This window comes from Podarcis tiliguerta, assembly GCF_965153285.1.
Source record: "Podarcis tiliguerta genome assembly, chromosome: 2".
NCBI classification, from domain to species: Eukaryota; Metazoa; Chordata; class Lepidosauria; order Squamata; family Lacertidae; genus Podarcis; species Podarcis tiliguerta.
Genome location: NC_139535.1, coordinates 5,097,879 through 5,113,058, shown reverse-complemented (window position 1 = coordinate 5,113,058; position 15,180 = coordinate 5,097,879). Strand labels below are relative to the sequence as shown.

At 47.4% G+C, this 15,180-nt stretch overlaps 1 protein-coding gene across 1 annotated transcript; it reads right to left on the bottom strand.

Moving 5' to 3' along the window:
* Nucleotides 1-1,538: 1,538 nt before the first annotated feature.
* Nucleotides 1,539-13,191, bottom strand: LOC310670869 (neurotrophin receptor-interacting factor homolog). Its single transcript, XM_083426686.1, has 6 exons — nt 12,835-13,191; nt 8,708-9,194; nt 7,186-7,267; nt 6,043-6,125; nt 5,437-5,563; nt 1,539-1,791 (listed from the first exon to the last, which is right to left on the bottom strand). The coding sequence occupies exons 2-6, from the start codon at nt 9,161-9,163 to the stop codon at nt 1,739-1,741; spliced, it is 801 nt and encodes a 266-aa protein (XP_083282812.1). The 5' UTR covers nt 9,164-9,194; nt 12,835-13,191; the 3' UTR covers nt 1,539-1,738.
* Between the last annotated feature and the right edge of the window lie 1,989 nt (nt 13,192-15,180).

Sequence of the window (15,180 nt, the reverse complement as noted above, 5' to 3'; positions counted from 1 at the left end):
CATGGTGCTGGTAACACCAAGGTTGCAGGTTCAGTCCCGTATGGGAGATCTGCAGATTCCTGCATTGTAGGGGGTTGGACTAGATGATCCTCAAGGTCCCTTCTAGCTCTGTGATTCTATTATATGTAGAGTGTGTATTTAGACTGAGGGACACCTTTGGTTCCCAGCTTCTGATTTATTGACTGAGAGGACTGGACCGCCTATAACTGATCAGGTTAATGGGTTTTGGCCTTACAATTTCTACGCTGGGTTGAGAGCCAGTGTGGTGTAGTGGTTAAGAGCGGTGGACTCGTAATCTGGGGAACCGGGTTCGCGTCTCTGCTCCTCCACATGCAGCTGCTGGGTGACCTTGGGCCAGTCACACTTCCTTGAAGTCTCTCAGCCCCACTCACCTCACAGAGTGTTTGTTGTGGGGGAGGAAGGGAAGGGAAAGGAGAATGTTAGCCGCTTTGAGACTCCTTAAAGGGAGTGAAAGGCGGGATATCAAATCCAAACTCTTCTCTTCTTCTTATTGAATCTGTTTAGAGGCCAGGCTCTCCATTTCTGCACAAGAACCGTGACCTGCGAGAAACCTCTTTAGAAGTAGCAAATTGCAGCCATGTCGATGCTCCCTTTGAAGCAATGCCCTGTCCTTGTATGAACTTACAAAACACTTTATTTTTAATTCAATGTGGTTGTTTTGAGGACTGTGCTTGACAGCTCTGGAATCAGTCATCGCACACTGGATCAACATCTTCATCTCCAGGGTCTCCTTCTGGTCCGACTCTATGAGCGTATATATGAAATTAAGATTTTGTTTTACTTTTTGCTCCAACGAGGTCTTACGAAATCTCTTTTTGTTTAAACCACTCCAAAAAATTAGAATCATCAGCAAAGCAGGGAGCAGTGATTCTCTTGTTCACAAAACAATTTTACTCATACCATTTTTTTTTGGGGGGGGGGGTGGTCCATGAGCGATTGGAGGACTTAAATTATGAAGCTGTAGAGACCTAAGTAAAAAGTCCTTTTTCTATGGCAGAGGCTCATTCTATGGCACTGGCTCTATAAAATTCTCTGGTGCTCTGTAGAATTCAGTGACATTTTAAAAGCTAGCAAATGTATTACTGGATAAACTTTCATAGGTTATCAAGAACAATGCATCTGATGAAGTTTACTACATGTACTGTGGCTCCAAAAAGAGAGCTTACGCCACAACAAATCTGTGAACCCTGAGGGTGTTGAAGATAGAAGACAAGCCCTTTGGCAAATTTAAATCACAATTACAAAAAGTAGGGTAGCGCAGGATGGTTCAGATGAGAACTAGTCTACAGAGCTTATATGTAGTATGGATGTGTGAATTGCAAGCCTCTCCCTAGCAGACAGCCACGCTTTTGATATGCTGATGACCTACAAGTAAAGTTCAGTGTTTGTAGGTCTCACAATATCCTGATTGACCCCCAGAGTGATTTTTCTTTGACTTTTAGGATGCGTTTTTCATGATTTCAAACCTGGCCACACAGACCCCACTCCCCCCAATTCAAAATAAGTGACAGACCAAGTGAAAACAAGACTTTTAATTATCATCATCGTTCATTAGCATTTCATTTACATCTGTCCAACTTTTCCTTCAAGGAGCTCGAGGCAGCATTCTGGGTCTCCTTGGCCCAATGTTATTCACACAACAATCCTGAGAGGTAGCATAAGCTGAGATACAGCGACTGGGCTGAGGTCACCCAGGGAGCTTCGTAGCCGAGCCGATTTAATCCCTGGTCTCCCACATCCAGTTAATATTCTTCCGCTTTATTCCACCTTCTGGAAAATAGACATAAAAGCTGATACACAGCTTGCCCAAAAATGGAAAAGAAAAAGTTCTGACAAAAGCAGAATGGATTCAAAAACTTATGGAATACGCAGAAACGGTGAGACTTACCAGAAAAATAAGAAATCAAGATAACAAACTTTTTACAAAAGAAAGGAAATGGTTTACTGAATATTTCCAAACAAACTGTAAATAGATAAGAACATTGGCATTACAGGGAACCACAGGGCCTTCTCTGTAGTGGCGCCTGCCCTGTGGAACGCCCTCTCACCAGATGTCAAAGAGAACAACAACTACCAGACTTTTAGAAGACATCTGAAGGCAGCCCTGTTTAGGGAAGCTTTTAATGTTTAATGTCCCTTCCCCTCTGCAGGGAGGTGGGACCAATTCGGATGGTCCGCCCCCGCCACTTAATGGATCCAAATGGTTTCCAGAGAGTGGTAGGGGATGCTTTAGCCCATGTTGATGGCCTTTCAGCTGATTCCCTGGTGGCCCGCTGGAATGCGGAGTTAACCAGGGCTATCGACTGTCTGGCTCCGAAGCGCCCTCTCCGATTGCATGGAGCCCGAACAGCCCCGTGGTTTTCTTCGGAGCTGAGGGCGATGAAACAATCGTTGAGACGGTTAGAGCGTCGGTGGCAGAAAACTCACTCCGAATCTGACCGGACACAGGTTAGAGCTCAACGTCGAGCCTACCAAGTGGCGATAGCGACGGCGAAGAAGACTTTCTTCACCGCCTCTATTGCATCTGCAGAAAATAGTAGCAGGAGACTCTTTCAGGTGGTTCGCAATTTAACGGAACCACCTTTACCACCGGGGCCTTGTAAAGACCCCAAGATCTCCTGCAACGATTTTGCAAAGTTTTTTGCAGATAAAATCACTCATATTCGGAAGCAGCTAGACACCACCGTGGGAGCAGGGCCGGGGCGGGAGAGTGCTAGAGCTCTGTCTGGTCAAGTTGCATGGAATCAATTTCAATCCGTTACCCCCGAGGATGTGGACAGGCTGCTTGGACGCGTGAAACCAACCACCTGTCTCCTTGATCCTTGCCCATCCTGGCTAATAAAAGCAAGCCGGGAAGGGCTGGGCGATGGGCTCTGCGGGGTGGTGAATGCTTCCCTCTGTGAGGGAACATTCCCAGATCCGCTGAAAGAGGCGGTCATTAAACCGCTTCTTAAAAAACCATCTTTAGACCCGGCCAGTATGGCCAACTATCGCCCAGTCTCAAATCTTCCATTCTTGGGCAAGGTGATTGAGCGCGTGGTTGCTGAACAACTCCAGGCACGCCTGGAGGATGCGGACCATTTGGATCCCTTCCAATCGGGATTCAGGCCTCACCATGGGACTGAAACTGCCTTGGTCGCGCTGGTTGATGATCTCCGGCGAGCTAGGGACAAAGGTGAGAGTTGTTTCCTGGTTCTGCTGGATCTCTCAGCGGCCTTTGATACAATCGACCATAACATCCTTCTGGACCGTCTAGAGGGGCTGGGAGCTGGGGGCACTGTTATACAGTGGTTTCGCTCCTTCCTCCTGGGCCGTGTTCAGAAAGTGGTGGTGGGGGATGAGTGTTCAGACCCCTGGGCTCTCACTTGTGGGGTGCCTCAGGGTTCCGTCCTCTCCCCCATGCTTTTTAACATCTATATGAAGCCACTGGGAGAGATCATCAGGGGGTTTGGACTGGGTGTCCATCAATATGCAGATGATACCCAGCTCTACCTCTCTTTCAAATCAGAACCAGTGAAGGCAGTGAAGGTCCTGTGTGAGTGCCTGGAGGCGGTTGGAGGATGGATGGCGGCTAATGGATTGAAGTTGAATCCTGACAAGACAGAAGTACTGTTTTTGGGGGACAGGAGGCGGGCTGGTGTGGAGGACTCCCTGGTCCTGAATAGGGTAACTGTGCCCCTGAAGGACCAGGTGCGCAGCCTGGGAGTCATTTTGAACTCACAGCTGTCCATGGAGGCACAGGTCAATTCTGTATCCAGGGCAGCTGTCTACCAACTCCACCTGGTACGCAGGCTGAGACCCTACCTGCCCGCGGACTGTCTCGCCAGAGTGGTGCATGCTCTGGTTATCTCCCGCTTGGACTACTGCAATGCGCTCTATGTGGGGCTACCTTTGAAGGTGACTCGGAAACTACAACTAATCCAGAATGCGGCAGCTAGACTGGTGACTGGGGGCGGCCGCCGAGACCACATAACACCGGTCTTGAAAGACCTACATTGGCTCCCAGTACGTTTCCGAGCACAATTCAAAGTGTTGGTCTTGACCTTTAAAGCCCTAAACGGCCTCGGCCCAGTATACCTGAAGGAGCGTCTCCACCCCCATCGTTCTGCCCGGACACTGAGGTCCAGCTCTGAGGGCCTCCTGGCGGTTCCCTCATTGCGAGAAGTAAAGCTACAGGGAACCAGGCAGAGGGCCTTCTCGGTAGTGGCGCCCGCCCTGTGGAATGCCCTCCCAGCAGATGTCAAAGCAATAAATAACTACCTGACATTCAGAAGACATCTTAAGGCAGCCCTGTTCAGGGAAGTTTTTAATCTGTGATATTTTATTGTATTTTTTGTTTCTATGGAAGCCGCCCAGAGTGGCTGGGGAAACCCAGCCAGATGGGCGGGGTACAAATAATAAATTATTATTATTATTATTATTATTAATGTTTGATGCATTACTGTATTTTAATATTTTGTTGGAAGCCGCCCAGAGTGGCTGGGGAACCCCAGCCAGATGGGCAGGGTATAAATAATTTTTTATTATTATGGCAGGATTACTGAAATAACCTGCAGTTTTATAGGCGTATACAGTGGTACCTCTGGTTATGTACTTAGTTCATTCCGGAGGTCCGTTCTTAACCTGAAACTGTTCTTAACCTGAAGCACCAGTTTAGCTAATGGGGCCTTCCGCTGCTGCCGCGTGATTTCTGTTCTCATCCTGAAGCGTATGTAACCCGAGGTACCACTGTTCATTTAAAGTAGATGAATAAATGATTAAGTTAAGTTAATTCGGAATACAGTCATACCTTGGGTTACAGACGCTTCAGGTTGCGTTTTTTCGGGTTACGGACCCGCCGAAACCTGGAAGTACTGGAACGGGTTACTTCCGGGTTTCGGCAGTCGTGAATGCTGCAGGTTGCGAACGTGCCTCCCGCACAGATTACGTTCCCAACCCGAGCGTCCACTATGCAGAAAAGATAAGAAACCGCAGAAAGGAACTGGAGAAAGGAAGAGAAGAAGGAAGGGGAAGGAAGCAGAGTTTCAAAATGTTAAAATCATTGTAAAATTACTGAAATGTACAAAATTGAAAATAATAAATAATAATTATATATATATTCGATTGACCTCTTCCGATAACCTCTTCGGTAGATTTATTGCTTTAGGTCGTAAAGCAATTAGCAAAGTAGCACAGCAGAGCGTGTGATTGAAAGAGCACTTCCCTGGCTTACTTCCCTGGTAAGCCCGTCCCCTCAATCTTGAGGCACAGAAGGTTAACCCTTCACTACACCCAACAATACACACACACACACACACACACACACACATGATCCCAGGTTATCTAGGTGGTGCTAATCAGCTACATGAGAATATTGTCGGTTCATCACATATAAAATTATGGTTTTCAAAACAAATGTACAGCATGGAGCCTCACCAAGAGAATCCATGATGCCACAGGTCTCCTCCATGACTTCCTTATGCAGAGCTCTCTGGTCAGCATCCAGCAGAGCCCACTCTTCCTCCGTGAAATTCACAGCCACATCTTCAAAGGATGCTGGATTCTAAAAGAAAACGGAAATAATTCCCCTTCAGAGATCGCATATGGAATATCCATTACTCATCGTTGGGTTGTTTTAATGGGATTGCCTTACTGTGCATTCTGATTATGGGTGTTTATTTTAATGTTATAATGGTACATTTTCACGGTGTGTTTTCATGACGGGTGTTTTGATTTTTAGTCTTTCTGTAACTACTTTTTGTTTGTCAGCTCTTTGGAATCCTATTTTAGCATCAAGTGTTTTTAAAAATCCATAAATAATACTGCTGCACCCACCAAGAAATAATTCTAGCTATATCTGAAGGGCTTGTTAATAAGAGGTGGCTGGTCATTATTGTCAGAATTTAAACCTCCTTTGAGTGGCCTTCAAAGCTTTTGCTGAGGCAAAGCGGAAGAGAGATTCATCCAGGCCCAGGCAGGTGAGGGGACAGAGGCACCCTGGCTACCCTCAGCCCCTCTCTCCCCACTGATCTGCCCCCCTACCTGATCTTGTGCCACAGAAGCTGCATTCCCTCCACTGTGAAGAGCAGATGGCTGAGGAGGTCTTGTCAGCATCATCCTGTCACCTGTGAGAATCAAAGTTAGCGGGAAGACAGTTGAACTTGCTCCTCTCGGAGGTTAAGTGATGCAAGCTTAAGTAAAAAACAACGTACTGTATTTTTCGCACCATAGGGTGCACCGGACCATAGGGCGCACCCAGTTTTTAGGGGGGGAAATCAAGAAAAAAAATATTTTTCTCCCCAGCCCCAAAGAGCAGTGTACAGGCTGCGCACAACCTCTCCCTGCCAAAGCCCCGTGCAGCCTCTCCCTGCCGGAGGGGTTGCGCGCAGCTATGGAGGAAGCCAAGGCAGAGAGCGGGATGGATCCCGCTCGCTGTTTTGGCTTCCCCTTTAGCCCCGTGCAGCCTCTCCTTGCCGGGAGACGCTGCGCAGGGCTTCTCCTGGCTTTCCTGGGAGGAGGTTGGATTCCCTCACCTCTCCCAAAAGCCCGCAGAAGCCGCACAGCCCCTTTAAAGAGATCGCGGCTTCTCCTGGCTTTTCTGGGAAGTGGGGGGAAGGGACTGATGCGGCCAGTCAGTCCCTTCTCCCTCCTGTGGAAAAGCCCGCAAGAGCGCATGGAGCTTGTGTGCGGCTCTTGGGGGCTTTTCCCATCTGCCTCCCCCCTGCATTCGCTCCATAGGAAGCACAGACATTTCCCCTTGCTTTTTAGGAGGGAAAAAGTGCATCCTATGGTGCGAAAAATACGGTATTTTATTAAAGTGTTTATATATAGATGTGTTTATACCATTTTATATATCAGTTGTGTGAAAATGCGACTCTCCTCCTTTGGGCAAAATGTGCAGGTCCCCATGCATAAAGTAGTGAATTGTTTTAAGCAAGGACATTTTTCATTTGTGGAAAAAACTGGCGACAAGTGTCTCCCCCCCCCCCAAAAAAAACCCAATTAAAGGACCAACCAGATTTATTTTACACTCAACAGAAAGAGGCTAGTTTGAGATACATTCCATTAATATTTACCCAGGGGGTGGAAAATACTAGAAAGAAGTATCATTCCACAAAAGATTAAATGAGCCCAAAGCCTATTTCCAAGATCCATGAAATTGGGATAAATCCCATTAAATATTACCAAGTGGCCTCTCTCTGGTGTCCGATGCAGCCGTTTCTGCCTCTGAGCAATCAGTCTCCATTTCTGCAACCAAATCCTCTCCCTGAAACAGTAATGATGATTGCAGCGATCATACAGGGCCCCCGGACTTTTGACGGTCTATTGACCCTGTGCCACCACTGCGATTGCTTTTTCCGCTGCCACCACCCCATATCTCATGGAGACACGCAGAGTCCAGTCAGTTGTTAACATTAACAAATAATCAAGTTTATTTTTAAATGCAGGAGCAAGCTTATGGTTACAGTTAATTTTTCTTGTCGGTTTCTTAATCTTAGTGCCTAACGACTCCAAACTGATTATTCCCAACTATCTATCTGACTCCACCTGACAATTCCTCTCACTCTCTCACAATACAACTCTACCAACCCACACCTAATCCTCCCTCTTCCTTCTTCAACTCCCAAACCTCAACCCAACTGAACTCAACTCTCAACTCCCAAACCTCAACTGACTTTCGAAACCTCCCACTCTAACTTTTACTCCTCCCCTTGCATTCTCACTGGCCAATCACATCACACACTCATTTAACCCTTTCCTTATGACCCACCTAGGAGGCAAACGCCACAATGATTCAAAACACAAAATGGGGGGAGGCCTTTAGCCTCGAAGGGACTTTGGAGCATGTCCTGAAACATCTTTTGGACATTAGTTTTGACTATGGAGTATGGGCTGACCTGCCGACAAGGAATAAAGGAACTGTCAAGATGGAAGTAAAGTGTAAGCACAAATTTGAAGAAGACCTGCAGATGGGACATGGAGAAGAGTTAAGAGCCTCGGATAGAAGATCACCAGGCTGATGGGCTATGTAGATCTGATAGAAAGGACTGACAGAATCCGAGACCAGGGAGAAGAGACGGTGGAAGAAGATTGGGGAAAAAAATTAAAAATCTATTTAGAGAAATATTGTAAAATTAATGAATGTTAGGAAATGTTGGAATGAAATCACATGACTTTAGTAGAAATATTATAAGGAGTTAAGTATAAATAAATTTTAAGGTTTTGATGATAAGATAAGGTAAAAATAAATTAAGATAACTAAAAGATAGAAAGCAGTGAAAGACGGAAAGGATTTGCTGATATAATTAATAACTGGAATACAAAAATGGGAGGTGAGAGGTCGAGGAAATAAGTTAATGAAAGATAAGGATAAATATTGGATGGGTTTTTAATTGTTTTTGCGTTTTTGCGTGTTCTGATGTATTGTGTTTTTCTTTTCTTTTTTTCTATGTAACTTTTTATTCCTTTTTTTCTCTTCTCTTTTCTCTTCTTTTCTCTCTTTTGTGTAATTTTTAAACTTCTAATAAATATTATTTTTTTAAAAACCCACACAAAATGGGAAGAAGGATTAGAAAAGGAATGACAGGGGGGTGGGGAAACTTCCTTAAATGCTTTCCAAAAGAGAATGGGCAATTAGTAGAGACTTTTGGGACAGCCTCCCTCAGATTCCAAAACTTTTCGGACTCTCTAAATGAAACACTCTCACCTGCTGTCCTGCCTGCTGCTTCTCCTCTGCCTGGCTCAGGAGGTAACCTTCCACCAGGGCCATCGCCTGGGAACTGGTCTCCGCTCCGCATTCTTTCACCCAGGTCTCCATCTCTGGTGGAAGGACGCTCATGAACTGCTTCAGGATCAGGAGGTCCAGCATCTCCTTCTTTGTGTGTTGCTCTGGCTTCAGCCACCGATGGCAAATATGGTAGAGTCGGTTGCAAATCTCTCGGGGGCCCTGGGCGTCTTGGTAGTGGAAATTCCTGAACTGCTGGCGATGTAGATCTGAGCTGTGGGCACGCTGCTCACTCAGGACCTTCTGCAGCGAGGTTCTCCAGGATGCCCAACCGCTCCCAATCTTGGCGGCATTGCGGCCTCTCCCTGCTTCCTTGTCCATCTGCGCTCCAAGGAAACCTCCAAGAGGTCTAAGGGAACTCCTTCGTTCTTCTGCCATTGTGTGTCCTATCGATAGGTGCTACCAAATCCTACAAAGCCAAGACATAGCTCTGTTATAAGATTGCTACACTGTCAGAAGAGGAAAAATGCTCGCTGAGCAAGTGTGGATGAGTCTCACTAGCAACCAGGGCTGGATTATAGTGGTACAGTGGTACCTCGCAGACGAAAAACTCGCAAGACGAAAGAGTTTTTCGTTTTTTAAGGTGCTTCGCAGGATGGATTTCCCTATGGGCTTGCTTCGCAAGACGAAACGGCCCTGCCTCTCGTGTCATGGCGGCTCGCGGAGGAGCGGTTGGTTCCCCCCCGCCTCCCCTGGCTCCCTCCCACCTTCCCGCTGGCGGTTGGTGCCTCGCGCCGCTGCCCACCCCCCTCACACGCTCCCCTCAGAGAGCCGTTGCTGCCAGCGCCTCTCTCTCCCTCAGGTGAAGAGGATGGTGGCGGTTCCGCCGAGTCGCGCTCCTGAGCCCTGCCGCGCTCCAGCAGCCGCGTTGCACGGTGGCCACAACGCGGGTGAGTCTGAGGTACCGGCTGCGGCAGCAGAGACCTCCTCCCCGCCTCAGGAAAGCGCCCTGAGGCGCCCGGCTGCGCTTTTGGTGCGGACGCCAGGCCTGCTCCCAGGGCACCGATTGAATAGGGGAGCCGCGTCGGCCCCTCTCACCTTTCTCCTACCCCCGCCAGCAGCATTCCTCCTCTGGATTCTCCTCTTCCGTGCCACGCTCGCTGCAAAGTCAGTCAGCCCGTGAATTAATGTCCTGCTTCTCCCCGCCCCTCCCTGCCGTTGTCAGTGTTTAAATGCAGTGGTGCTTCGCAAGACGAAAAAACTCGTAGAACGAAAAAACTCGCGGAACGAATTAATTTCGTCTTGCGGGGCACCACTGTACATTAATAATAATAATAATAATAATAATAATAATAATATAATTCAATAGTGCTCCTGGAAGAAAAGTTATGATGCAAAATATGCAGGCCAACTTCTATGTCAGCTTTTCTCAAAACGTTGGCCAAGAACCACTTTAATAATAATAATAATAATAATAATAATAATAATAATAATTTATTTATATCCCACACTCCCCAACCGAAGCCGGCTCAGAGCAGCATCAGGCTTCTTCCAGGTGGACCTCAGAGCCACTTCATTCTCCCACTTCACCTTGTGAGACAAGCAGACCTCAGCACTGTAACACCAGAGGGGTCAGCCTAGCTCTGTCATGGAATTCCTACTCAATATTGATCCAGAGCAGACGCCAATGTATAGCTGCAGAGTAAAAACTTAAAACACGTTGCAGGATTCCGAAAAAATAGACCAGAGGCAACTGATATTTCATCCAGCAGAGCTTTACTGCTACTGAAGGCAAATGAGCATAATGGTCACAAATCCAATACATTCAGGATTGGCACTGTCCAGAAGAAATCCAGTTGCAGAAGACTTAAACTTACAATAACTTATAATAAGACTCAACTTTAACACTAAGCATACTATCTACAGACCACACCAGAAGGACGAGAGATAGAAAGTGAAACCCAGGCTCCTTCTGGCCTCTTTTTAATAGTCAGCAGGACCTTGAAGAGATAACAGAACCAGTTTAAGCCAGCTGTACAGTCATACCTTGAGTTACAGACCTACTGAAACCCGGAAGTACCGGAATGGGTTACTTCCAGGTTTCGGGGGTCGCGCATGCGCAGAAGAGCTAAATTGCATTTTGCGCATGCGCATCCTGTACGGATCACGTTCACAACCCGAGCGTCCACTGCACTGAGTTTCTCTGAAGGAATAACCCAAACACCAGGAACCTTCTGCTTGTTTTTTTTCACACAGAGAAGCTTCCAGAACCCTCTTTCTGCACTAAGAAATGCAAACTGACATGTTCCTCCCTGCCTTGTTTTAAAACAATGTGAGCATAGTCAACGGTTGTGACTGAGAAGTGAGTTGCTTGGTCACAAGCCAATGGTAAGAAATCCCTTGGATCCTAATGAGTTGCCATTTCAGTGATGATTCAGTGTACATTTAATCCCAGCAAGCACAAGGTGGCTTTCCTGTACTTCTCAAAATACCTGTACACAGTCATTATATGTAGATTCATCACTGCCAGCCAAAAAAAAAAAAAAAGCCAAATAAAAATTGCTGGAAGGAGGCTTAGAAATGTCTCCTGTTTATTCATTCAATGATAAATCACTGTACAATGAAATTATAGAACAATTTAGTACATGTCCACTCAGAAGTACAGTTATGCCTTGGGAAGTCGAACGGAATCCGTTCCGGAAGTCTGTTCGACTTACAAAACGTTCAGAAACAAAAGCGCGGCTTCCTATTGGCTGCAGGAAGCTCCTGCAGCCAATCGGAAGCTGCAGAAGCCCCGTCAGACGTTCGGCTTCCAAAAATAGTTCGCAAACTGGAACATTGACTTTTGGGCTTGTGGCGTTCAAGAGCCAAAACGTTCGAGAACTGAGCTGTTCTAAAACCAAGGTACAACTGTACACATCCTTTTGTTTTTGGGCCTTAATCCCACATAAATTAATATGCAGACAGGTTTGCAGTAATCAGGTCACATTAAGATTGGTTGAAACTGTACGGATCTGCAAGTGGGGCAGAAAAACGTGGCTCTTTATAGTACAAAATGCATTGGTCTGGTTAAAGGAAGCAAAACCTAAAGCCTTTAGCAGCCATGTGATGTAAGTGAAGCTGAACCTCAGCGATTAGACCAAGGCAACCAGTGAGAAAAAAACAATAACGTAAGCTTAAAAAGTGAAACAGCGGGGACTCAATGAGTAGTTTTGGTGCTATTTCTCAAGGGGGAGTAGGATGTAGCAATCTAAGCTTGAGGGTGGTGCTTACTTTCTGGTGCTTTGTTTGTCTTCCACAGCTCCAGGAGTTTGCTTTTAATTTTCAAATATTTGGTTCAATTTTTAATTCTTCCATCCATGGCTTCCAGATTTTTGACTAGAGGGAGGGATTTGTGCACTGTGTTAAATAAAGAAAAGGGCCATGAAATAGCCAAGGACAGCACGAGGGCACAGAATATGGCCACTGTAGCCCAAGCTGAGGTTAATCCTAAAGGGCAGAAATGGCCAATCAAACCACTGGTCCATCTTGCTCAGTAATGTCCACATGTAACTGGTAGCATCTCTCAGGCTAAGGCTTCAGAAAGGAGACATAAAAGGTGCAGTAAAAGAAATGGTCACCACCAACCTCCCTTCCCTCGTTAACCATCCAGCTTCCCCCCAAAACAGGGGAATCTGTGAATTATGGTTCTTTGCAGGTTGGGGGGTGGGCTCCCTCCATTACTTCTCCTCCCCCATTACAGACCTCAGTAGTGCTTTGTATTCAGTCTCAAATGATCCTCTCCGTCTCACAGGCATTGCACGTCTGAATGGGCACATGCGTGTCCTCCAGAACCCTTGGGGAAGCCACTGCCTGATTAATGGGGAGGGGCTACTAAGTCTAATCAAAGCTCAATTGGAGATACACTTACACCGAGATCAACTTTAAATCCTCCCCTCCCTGCAATATTTCAAAACGAATCTCCTGCCTTTGCAGAGGGAGAGAAAAAGGCTGCCCTCCTTTGTTGGGGGGCATCCTAGATGGATCAGGTCTCCTTTGCACCCTCTCCTTCCCGCAGCCCTGGGACTCCCCTTCGCCCAAATGCACAAAATAAAGGGGGAATAACTCACCGGGTCCCCTCGATGCAGCGCTGGGAGAGACAAAGACCACGTTCCTCCCCCCGGGGAAAAGCCAAGCAGGAAGGGGCTTGGGAGGGAGGGGCTTTCTCTCTTGGAGGACTCTGCAACCCCCCCAACTCCCGCCCTATTCCCTTCCGCTCTAGGAATCCAGCTCGGTTCGCTTTAACCCTTACAAAGCCAAAAAGGCGAGAGGAGCAGGAGGCGGGGCGGCTGCTCTTTGCAGGCAGAAGCTTCCGGGTTCAATCCGTGGCATTTCCCCCAATTATGAAAAGCCAGGGGGCAAGTCCTGGGGAAGACCAGAGGGCAAGATCACCTCCATCTGCGCCTGTCCATGAAGGAGGCAAGGAGGAGCCATCCCCTGAACACAAGAGGGGTGTTTTGAACAGGGTTCTGGGCGTGCGCCAAACACATTCACACTGCACGTTATCCTTGCAAAAGGATCCTGGGAGCGGTAGTTTGTTAGGAGGCGCTGCTGGGAGTTGTGCCTCTTGTGAGAGGGAAGCTACAGTTCGCATGATTTTGAAAAATTTGGGGATGCCCTTTAAATGCATTGATGCGCGCGAAATTCTGTGCGACTGCCATAAAACGTAGGGAACAAGCTGTACTACCAGAAGGTTTTAAATGAGTACAGTACAATCTGTACTACAAAAAGGTTTTAAATGGCAATTTTAGGTTATATTTTAGTGATCAAGATTTAATATATATTTTTAACTGCAACTATATCTGTATTGTCTCTGTGATACCCAATTGCAATTCAATGTATTCCTCTTGTGTTTTATGATTTTCTTGACATTATAAGTGAGCCAGAACCGGCCTGTGACCGTAATAATAATAATTAATTGGGTGATAGTTGATGCGCGCGGACGCGCTCCAGGGTCTCAAACTCCCGATTCCTAGACCTATAGGACTGGACTCGTTAAAGCACGCCATAGGATTTCTGGGCTTGGTTGCCTACTTCCATCTCAGAGGCCGGACGCCCCATTTCAGCGCAGGGACCCTGGTCTGCCAGGCTCCTCTTCAGACCTTGCAAACACCAGCCCTGCTGGCTCTTATCTAAGCGCCAACCCACACTTGCTCCCTTTGTCATCTCTGTGGCACTGCCTTATTTTTGCCCTGCAACCGTCTCCACAACGCCCCCGCGCCCCGTTTTTTTGGGTGTGTGTGTGCTTAGTTCGACTTTTCCGCCCTCCCTGCTCCTTGAGGCTCAGACTCTCTTATTAAGACGGTTGCTAAGGGCTCTCTGGCCAGAACTCGTTGCTCCCTGCTTCCTCCTCGGTTGTTAAGAGGGGTTGCTAAGGGCTCTCTGGGCAGCGTGGACTCGTTGCTCCCCTTTCCGTTGTTAAGAGGGGTTGCTAAGGGCTCTCTGGGCAGCGTGGACTCGTTGCTCCCCCTTCCGTTGTTAAGAGAAGTTGCTAAGGGCCCTCTGGGCAACGTTGGACTCGTTGCTCCCCGTTCCGTTGTTAAGAGAGGTTGCTAGGGGCTCTCTGGGCAGCGTGGACTCGTTGCTCCCACTTCCGTTGTTAAGAGAGGTTTCTAAGGGCTCTCTGGGCAACGTTGGACTCGTTGCTCCCCCTTCCGTTGTTAAGAGAGGTTGCTAAGGGCTCTCTGGGCAACGTTGGACTCGTTGCTCCCCCTTCCGTTGTTAAGAGAGGTTGCTAAGGGCTCTCTGGGCAGCGTGGACTCGTTGCTCCCACTTCCGTTGTTAAGAGAGGTTGCTAAGGGCTCTCTGGGCAGCGTGGACTCGTTGCTCCCCCTTCCGTTGTTAAGAGAGGTTGCTAAGGGCTCTCTGGGCAACGTTGGACTCGTTGCTCCCCCTTCCGTTGTTAAGAGAGTTGCTAAGGGCTCTCTGGGCAACGTTGGACTCGTTGCTCCCCCTCCCGTTGTTAAGAGAGTTGCTAAGGGCCCTCTAGAAGACAGGAGTGCCTGGCGCGCTGTGGTCCATGGGGTCACAAAGAGTCGGACACGACTGAACAACAACAACAGAGGGCCCTCTAGGCTTTCTGCTCCTTTCACCTAGTCTGGAGACGCCAGGTTTTGCATTTATGCAAAGGTGTGTCAAAATCAGAAAAGTAGAATGGTGTTTTATTTATTTATTATTTGCCTAACAGGATCATTCCAGGTCCCAGGCAAAGCTCTCTATACCCTGTAGATGTTTATACGGTTTCCCTCTTGTGTGAATTCTTTGGTGCAAAACAAGGCTCGACTTCCTGTCAAAGTTGTCACCACATTCCAACCATTGATATGGTTTCTCCCTGCTGTCGCTTGTTTGGTGGGAGCTCTGGCTGAAGCTCTTGACAAATTGTTATATGGTTTCTCCCTAGCGTGAACTCTCTGATG

Excerpts from the sequence above, each read along its gene's own strand:
- LOC310670869 (XM_083426686.1), bottom strand. The coding sequence starts at position 9,163 with ATGGCAGAAGAACGAAGGAGTTCCCTTAGACCTCTTGGAGGTTTCCTT. Across the intron at positions 7,268-8,707 it reads AGCAGCAGGCAGGACAGCAG|GGAGAGGATTTGGTTGCAGA; the intron begins GTGAGAGTGTTT and ends TTACTGTTTCAG. Across the intron at positions 5,564-6,042 it reads CTTCTGTGGCACAAGATCAG|AATCCAGCATCCTTTGAAGA; the intron begins GTAGGGGGGCAG and ends GTTTTCTTTTAG.